This window comes from Stegastes partitus, unplaced genomic scaffold (genome assembly GCF_000690725.1).
Source record: "Stegastes partitus isolate 25-593 unplaced genomic scaffold, Stegastes_partitus-1.0.2 Scaffold1468, whole genome shotgun sequence".
NCBI classification, from domain to species: domain Eukaryota; kingdom Metazoa; phylum Chordata; class Actinopteri; family Pomacentridae; genus Stegastes; species Stegastes partitus.
In genome coordinates, this window is record NW_007579199.1 from 1 (window position 1) to 8,950 (window position 8,950).

At 39.0% G+C, this 8,950-nt stretch overlaps 1 protein-coding gene and 1 long non-coding RNA gene across 2 annotated transcripts in view; one reads left to right on the plus strand and one right to left on the minus strand.

Annotated features, from left to right (window-relative positions):
• The first annotated feature begins 6 nt into the window (after positions 1-6).
• Positions 7-1,222, plus strand: LOC103370687 (uncharacterized). The gene is made up of 2 exons (XR_520904.1): positions 7-401; positions 448-1,222. It is a non-coding gene; the product is annotated as an uncharacterized LOC103370687 (long non-coding RNA).
• Positions 1,119-8,950, minus strand: part of tpcn2 (two pore segment channel 2) — a 28,288-nt gene continuing 20,456 nt past the window's right edge. Inside the window, exons 13-25 of the mRNA XM_008299815.1 lie at positions 8,215-8,304; positions 7,996-8,115; positions 7,840-7,899; positions 7,285-7,413; positions 7,014-7,063; positions 4,875-4,974; positions 3,882-3,953; positions 3,559-3,632; positions 2,945-3,050; positions 2,736-2,818; positions 2,574-2,655; positions 1,647-1,738; positions 1,119-1,500 (exon numbers count right to left, since the gene is read on the minus strand). Of these exons, the coding sequence (XP_008298037.1) occupies positions 1,422-1,500; positions 1,647-1,738; positions 2,574-2,655; positions 2,736-2,818; positions 2,945-3,050; positions 3,559-3,632; positions 3,882-3,953; positions 4,875-4,974; positions 7,014-7,063; positions 7,285-7,413; positions 7,840-7,899; positions 7,996-8,115; positions 8,215-8,304 (1,137 nt within the window). The 3' untranslated portion in view covers positions 1,119-1,421. The remainder of the gene's footprint in view (positions 1,501-1,646; positions 1,739-2,573; positions 2,656-2,735; positions 2,819-2,944; positions 3,051-3,558; positions 3,633-3,881; positions 3,954-4,874; positions 4,975-7,013; positions 7,064-7,284; positions 7,414-7,839; positions 7,900-7,995; positions 8,116-8,214; positions 8,305-8,950) is intronic.

The following is an 8,950-nucleotide window of genomic DNA, read 5'->3' on the forward strand; positions in this document are numbered from 1 at the left end:
TTAAGAAATCAGGGACTGGTTTTTGAGAAAAGTAAAATTTATCATTGAAAAAACTGAGTATTATGGACATTTCATGGAACTGCTGCATAACATCCATATTTATCTTTGGCACCTGTGACATTTGAAGGCAGACTTAATAAAGCAGACATGAACAACCTATCATCACTGATATCCTGCAAACACAGAGTCAAACAGTCATTCACTGCAAAACACTTCGGAACTCCATCCCTTTCAAACAGCAAAGTGTTTCCACTGACTGCATCCACTTTGGTTTGAATCCTATGAAGGAGTCTTATGTTGCAGGCTGCTCGTCATAATGCTTAGTAGAACAGGCCAAAGCTTTAAGGACAGAGACTGGCAGCAATTTGACACACTTAGAATAATTGAGTTCACTGGTTTGGGCTGGATAGTATTTTGTATTTGATCTTTGTCATTGCTGGCGGGGAGGGGCAAAATTAAGGGGAAATCAGTGTAGGATACCAGTAAAATAGTATTCCTTGTTTCCTTGTAATACTTGGTGACAAGCTTCAACCATCAGGACAATCCTGCCTGATAGAAGTGGGCTGCTACAATTAATCACACATGCTGAACTATGTGTGAATCTGGATGTGACTGTCAGGTTGTTAGAACAGATCAGGACAGGTCATGTTCTGAAACATGCCTGAAACCATGAAATTTGTTTGTTAATAAGGTAGTTCCCACAAAATTCCCTGCTGCCCCTGCAGAGGAAGAGGTTGGTTTTGCCCTGATAATATGACTGCAGTTTGGCCACAGAACTGTCCTCTTCTGTGATGCTAATATTTTCACACTGACAGTTTTGCTCACAACTTAAATTTGTTCCAGGAGAACAAGTCAGCACAAGTTTTTCTAAAAAGCTGGTGACAATCCTTAAATTCATCATTACAATTACAGCGCTGGAGAAAGTGCAATTTGTACAACCGTACAAGGCTTCTCTGAGGGATTTTCCCAACACTACATTCTGATGTCACTTTTTTTTTCACCTCTACAGTGAAGTTTAGGTTTTGCTGACAGTCGTGCAATAGCCTTGAAAACAAAAAACTAAATCAGGTAACATCTGGAAGTTTCTTTTGGCTGTTTCCAAATGTGAAATTGGCAGGAGCTTTTGTTAGATTTATTTAAAGTTTGATTTGATTGTAGACTAACTGCAAATACTCTAATAGATGCTATAGAGTATTTTGGTAATCTCTGTACAAATGAATCTGTAGCTCACAGTGGTTTTACTCACAAACAAAAAGACAAATAATAAAATAAAATGTCCTTTCTACTTGTTTCAGTAAAAGGAATTACAATAAAACATACCTAAAATAACCTAGTAGTAGAAAGCTTGAATATTGACCCTTCAGTGCTCCTGTGCTACACTTCAGTAGCAGTGTCCTAACTCTGTGCTGCAGGTAGGTTTGTCACCACTGAAGGTGTAAGTGGGGGTGCTGGTGTAGCTGACAAACTAATTCTTCTTCTGTTGGCTCTTGGACCTGCTCCCTGCAGAGAAAGAGGGGGTATATCACAGTGAAAGAAAAAGTGATTGGACAAGAACAAGAAGTAAGCTGTGGTTTGACAGCTTTTTCTTTTTTTTTGTTAGTTCCGACTTTAGTTTAGACTTCAAAGAAAACAGCACTAGGACCTACCTGAACATAAACTGAACCGAGGTTTCATATCTTATCCTATCCACATCTGTAACAGAGCAGCTGTGACTGCGATCCCACTTGTAGATGAAGTTCTGTTAGAAAGCAAGAAAAAGGGAATTCAAGTTTTAGCACATTTCACAAGGCCAAGAACTACATAATGTATACGGCACTTTCATTTTTAAAAGCAAATGAGGAAATTCCTAAAACAGCTGGCTACTTAGTTTTTAGGTTAGTTAGTTAGGCTCGGTTAGTTTTTTTTTGTTGTTTTTTTTTTTTTTTAATTTCTTCTATCAAACTTTACTCAAACATAGGGAAGTGGGGCATTTGTTGGTTTACTATTCTCAGCAGCAGGTTAACATACATTTATTGCTCTTGTGAGTATTTGTGGCAGCATGAAAGTGAATGTGGAGTTCGGTCAAATTCTAACGTGTGTGTTCATTGTAATGCAGGAACAAATCATTCAATGTCACAGTGTGGCTCATAAAATTTTTGAACAGCAATGGAGCACTGTGGCACAGAGCCAGAAGGTAAATAAGGCTTTGGATACATTCATTGTTTGTTGTTTTGGCTTGTTTGTTTGGCTCGGCAACAGTCATCTGTTGGCTGATTTGGCAATCTGCTCTTTGGGGCTCCGTAGTGTACATAGGATTTATCTGCCTGTGAATGTTTTTAATACACAACAGCAATCCAGATTATTTTTAATTATAAGAAGGAGGTGCAGCCAAACAATTCTTCATCACTGACATAGCATTGTGGAGATAGTGGCAATGCAACGTTATAGTCAGTCTAACACAAAGAGAAGTTATGCTGCTGTGATCTGTGCAGATGTAGAAAAGCAGTTAAACTGTTGACTGGAACTATGTCTGTGTTTGTGCTTTTTTTCTGAATGTGAAAGAATGAATGTGTCTTGTGTTTGAGCAAACAAACCTCCAAGATGAGCGCCACAAACAAGTTGACCCACATGACAGAGGAGGTGAGCCACCAACATACAAAGTAGATCTTGGACCACCTGGGAAACATAGAACACCATCATTATTACAGTAACTGTTAGAACCAACAACAGCTGCTGTGCATGTATAATACACTTACTCTGTGGTGTATCTGCTGTATGCGTCCATGAAGGCTTGCCAGTTGTTCACTATCATGACGTCATAGAGCAAAATAATGGCTGCCTGAACAACAGAAGGAGGGAGGGGGGGATTATATTCTATTTTTTATTATTATTCTGAATTTCCTTGTGTGTATATCACTGCAGCTGCAGCAGTATGAACACAGATCTGGTGGGTTTTGTTACTCACAGCAAAGTCGTCAAAGTTGTTTGGCCAGTAGCCCAGCTGTTCATAGGTGCCACACTCCATGCTAAAGTTAGTGGTGATGTTCTGCATAGAAGTATTGGAGAGCACACTGGGAAACAGACACAAACACACACACCATCAGGAATGACTCACTAGGCCTGTCTCTAACATACAGGTTTAGCCAGCCAGCAATGCCACTTCAGTGACACAGGTTTTTAAATACCTACAGCACAACACATTTCACATTTAATTCTGATTCTCCACTTGTATGGAAACAGAATCCACTCATCAGGTCATTTAAGAAAAAAATACTGTGAATGAACCAGTTGAAAAGGAAGGGGGGGACTATGGCTGGTTGAGGGGTTGGGGTGTGTTTAACAATTCTCTTTCTTGGTTAGTCTTTTCTTTATGCTTGCCCTTGAAATTGTCTTTACAATCACAGATTATATACAGAAAGAAGCCCTGTTCTGTAACTCTGCTCTACAACCAACCACTGTGGGAAACATTTCCAAAGTTTCAAGGTGAGTAGGACACTGCTATTATTCTAACAAAAGGGTGGGGAAGAGCTTTGTGCCATGAGCTGTGTTTTGTTTGGCTCCCTGAAGAAAACTTCATACCTCGTGCCTGGAGGAGGTTTAATGGCACCTTCAAACAGCCAGATCCCAAACACAGCAAACACATAGTACACCACCTGCACAGAGATCAATGATGTTGGTATCAACATACAAACTACTTCACAAATGTCACTGTATGAAAACCTTTGTTTGATAAGCCTTTCATAGGATCCTAGAAAAAGGTGGTTTTAGTTGGTAGTTTTAGGAGCCAGAGAGGTTGGACAACATCTTGGACAACCTGTATCTACAAAGGACTTTTTATTTTATCAAATCTCTGGCAAACTGAACTGCAGATCAGCTGACTGAAATGTGGCGATGTCACTTACCACTAGTATCCCTGCAAACGCTCGGAGGTTTTTAACCAGATCCAACAGTGTACTTGCAACCAAAGCCATGAGCTGTAGAACAAGATGCACATAGGTAAGGCTAAAAAAGACGTAAACATTCAGAAATGTATTGTAATGAGGCTGCAGCATCTGTAAATGAAGCTTTGTGTTGTGAGAGAAGACATAATTTGGTGTTTTACTGGGGGTTCTTTTTTCATCTCTGCTTTTTGTGTTATTACAGTTACTGCAGTGTTAAATATGTGAAGTATCAGCTGTTTTTGTTCTGTTTTAATTAAGGTATGGAAAAGGCCTTATATTTGTTGTTGTTTAGTTTAGCCACTAAGAAAAGCACATTTTCCTGGAACTCAGTGTTTCAGGGATTTATGCACATTGGGTATTTTACCTTATCAACTTTCATCCAATCAGTACAGTTAGTTCCTGTTGGAGCAACAACAACGTCAAAGTTATTCTAAATTTACTATCAATAACCCAACTGCTGCAAGACAGCATCTTTGGGAAAAAATGCCATTCTAAAATAAAAGTACACTTTTGAAAGGAATGTTTTTATTCTGCAACAAACATAAACTCAAAAGCAGTCGTATTAAAATAATGTAAAAATAACAAATACAAAATGTAAAATAACATAATAATGAGCTATGGTTTTTAACAATTACTGTTACATTTAAATACAGTATGTAACACAATTCATTCATGTGAATATTTATTTCTATTTAATTAATGCTGACTTGTGTGGGACTCCATTCATCTGAGCACTGTTTTTTTTTCCAAAACTGTTTAAATTGTTTTGTGAACTTTTGTGATGTAGTGTAGTCACAGTCCTCTGTCTATCACTATCACTGAATTAATGATAATTATTAATAACAAATGATTCTAACAGCATTCTGATTCAACAATTTTTGACAAATAATCTGTCTGATTGGATGGCTGAATTCAAACTAGATGAGCGTCCTCATTCCGCCACTTGTAGTTTACCTTGATATCAGGGATGATGCGCAGGAAACGGAACACAATCAGCATGTTAACCAAACGAACCATCTCCCATAGAGACATCACACCATGGGTGGAGGGATCCCTGTACACACACACACACACACACACACACACACACACACAAAATGAGCTATAGACCCATGAATTAACCCATGAAATTAAGAACATCTTTAAGGGGGGGACTAGCAGGACTGTCTTACTGCATCACTTAAATCCTCTGAGAAGCTTAAAACTTGCAGTTAGCATAAAAGTTGTTGTTTCCTATAACGAAGTGGGTTTTGGAAGTAATAAAATACAGATAGTGGAGGAGCAGGACAAAGCCACTTGAAATGAGCAGCCAATGGCAGGCTTGTACCTGCAGTTTAGATCCAATGAGTCAGACCAGTGTTGCTCTAAACCCACTCGGGCACAGACCCGGACCTCTGAGTATGTCCAAGGGTGTGCAGCCCTGGGATGTTAGCAGTGGATCCTTTGGGTCCTGTGGGGCCTTCGTGGATCAGGCTTGTTTCAACGCATCATGCAGATGCATTGTCTTGCTGGAGAGGGCTGCTGTCACAGGGAATGTTCTTGATCTGCAACAACGTTGAATTGTGTGGCATGTGTCACAGTATCATTCACATGAATACCAGGACCCAAGGTTTCCCAGAAGAACACTACACTGCAACAAGACGATCAGTGTTCTTCATTTCACCTGTCGGTGGTTTTAAAGTTGTCGTGTGTACAGTATTATGTTTCCTCTTCTCAGCTGCTAAAACCACATTTTGACTGCTGTTTAACTGTAATGCTTGATCTGAGCTGGATTGTGCCATGCATTTATATTTATATTAGCAGGAGTGACGCTTAAAGGCCTAATTAGAACTTTGCAACAGTTAGTGGAAACAAGACACTCTAATTTTATATTTTGTATGTATTGACCTCAGGCAGCGCCATTGTTACAACAATCTGCCCAACTGAAACAAAGACTTTAAGATTCTTACTGAAGGTTTGTCTGCTGCTTTGTCAACATGAGTTTTGTGTAATCCACAACAGATTTTGCCACATTTTCTGTTCTTAATGTCTGAGCTCATTTCTTGTTATGTATCTGCAAAATTCCAGTCAACTTTTTTTTATACGCTTAAGTACTGAGGTTATCGCTACTTGTGTGCAGCACTGTTGCACTCACTGACTGTTGCACTCATTCTTTTTTTTTTTTTAATTTGCAGTGGTTGTGTTAACTTTTGCTGCAGAATGTTCAGTGTTTTACACCAACCAGCCACAAAACCACCAAAAGATGGAATGAATTTACATTAATTATCTTGGTCCACCGCAAACTGTGGCTGGGAAACCTTGGGTCCTGGTATTCATGTGGATGTTGCCTTGACACCACCTACCTAAACTTTGCTGCAGATCAAACACACCTCCCCTGTGGCAATGGCTCCCAGCTGCCTCCCCCAACAGGACAATACACCCTGCAACACTGCAGAAACTGTTCAGGAACAGCTCAAGGAACATGACCTAGAGCCCAGGGCATGGACCCTGCCTCCCAACTCCCCACATCTCAATTTGATAAAGCATCTGCAGGATGCTGTAGAACAAGTCTGAACCACAGATACTCCACATTGTGGCCCATGGGATTGAACATCCAGACACTACAGGACACCGTCAGAGGTCCTGAGACTATGGGCCTGAGGTGTGTTTGTGGTTTTAAAGTTTCAATCAATGCAGTTGTCTTCAAAATGTCATTTTAAATTGATAATCACTGCTTGATTTTGCAAATTAGTCAGTTCAAGTCAACTTTTTAAATCAGACTGGACTCTGGTTAGCTTTAAAATTGGCTTTATGAAACAGTTCAATCCTGGTTCTCTTTCCTTATCCAGTACCTGGTTTTCATTTTTTAAAAAAAGCCTTTCTTCTCTGGGTTGTATTTATGAAACACTCCCAAGGTGTCCCTCTTAAAAGCGAATTCTTAACTAGACCATGCTAAGTAAAGGTTACATTTGAAATGTAAAACTTGAGATGCTTTTGATAAATTCCTGACTCAAATGGTAGTCATCACAGCATTTCCAGTGGGTACCTCTAATGAGAGCAAACAGGAGTTGAGTTACAAACATTTATTGTAAAAGAAGGAAAATTCAAGCTCACCACTGGGAATAAGGAAGCCTGTAGGTGATGAATATGGTGATCTGTAGGGCCTGATGGGAAAAACATACATCAAGACAGACTGATTCCTGACAGACAAAAAACCTTTAAGAAAGATATTGTGGGTGACTGGACTCAGGAGTGCTGTGATGTAGCAGAATAGAAAGTCTCATCTCCCTTAGTGTAAGTTTTTTTTTTTTTTTTACATAAGAATAAACAGCAGCTGTGATATGATAAATAAGAGAATAAGTGATTGATGTTTGAGCAATGTTACCAATAACAGGATGGTGAGGAAGCCATCAAAGATGTTGTTTCTGTAGGACAGGTATCCTATCCAGCCGAAGGCAAAGATCTTCACACACATTTCAAACAGGTAGTAGAGGATGAAGCACAGGTTGATGATCTGACAGTGGGACAGTGGGAGGGTAAATTACTTCATTCTATTGGTAGCTCATGTTGACAACTTTAAAATGGTTGGAATGTCTTCACACCACAAAAAAGCGTTGATATAACCGACTGACACTTTGCTATTAACAAACTACATTTTGGTAGGGTTCAACAATGCAAACTGTAAATCCATAATACATAAGTGCTGAAAATTTCAACATGATTGCATTGGAATTTCAGAAGATCAACACTGACTAGGAACAAGGTTTTGGATTTTCAATATAAAGTTGCTGAGAAAAGGTCAGTTCTTTAGATGTTGATGGTTGTGTGGTTGAAAGATTTGATCAGGAACATCAGGATTTAAAATCTGCAGCAAAGTTATGTTAGGAATTGCCCTCTGAGAATGTTGAACTCCCACAAAACAATTTATGACTGAGTTCACCTCCAAAATGAAGTTGTCTCTCTCTGCTGTGGACTTTTCGGAATTCAACACCAAGATAGTCTGAAACAAACATAAACATTGTGTTAAAATAAACTGACCAGCTTCATCAGTGTGTGTGTGTGTGTGTGTGTGTGTGATTGTGTTTGTGCAACTTACACATATGCACACAACATTGGCCAGGGCCACCGCGTTGCCAAGTATAGTGAGATAGTAGTGACTGAAGATCACCTGGAGTCTCTGCAGGGCTGGAGATCTGTACTGAGGTAAAGGAGGGTGCTGGAAGGAACATAGAGTCAGAGAATATAACAGATGACAAAGAGAAATGTAATTCTGAAAGAATCATTGAAGCAACTGAGTCTGTGCACACAGTTGTACCTCCTTGATGCAATCTTTATCCAGTTCATCAAACATTTTACTGAACTGCTCTCGATTCATGTAGCTGACCTCTGTGTACTGCTGCGCCACCTGACATATCAGAAGAGCAAATGAGACAATTGTAGGGAATGAGTAAAGAAAAAAGGAAAAGAAGTTGATGAAGCATCATTCTAATCTTACAGTAGTTTAAGTTCATTTAGGTCAGACTGATGCTCTCTCTATGAGATGAGTAACAATTCACTTTGGAGGAGAAAACATTGAAGATTACATAACCTGGATGTAGTAATATAATTATGATCATCCATCTACAGAAAGCAGGAACATTTTGTATGAGCCTCCGAAATTGTTTTCTTTATATCTTTATCTGTAACGGCCATACATTGTTTATATTAAAGTATTCTAGCAAACTGAAAAGACTGCAGCTGAATACATTTTTTTACCCTTCAAATTATATGAAAATGTTGCACAATATTACAACTTCTAGTTCAAATTTCGTGGAGTTGTGTACAGCCCTACAGAGTGAAGCAGCAAGATCCTGTAGTCGAAGCAGCTGAACGCAGTTCATCTATCATTAGTTTAAATAATTAGACTGTGACTTCTCTGCTGTGATTAATCTAAATATTGTCTGTTTAAAATAAAATTGAGGCTTTCAGTGTGTGTGTGTTTGTGTGTGTGTGTGCATTCTTTCCATTTTTAAATAACCATTCATCCAATTTACCTTAGATCTGGAAGGTGT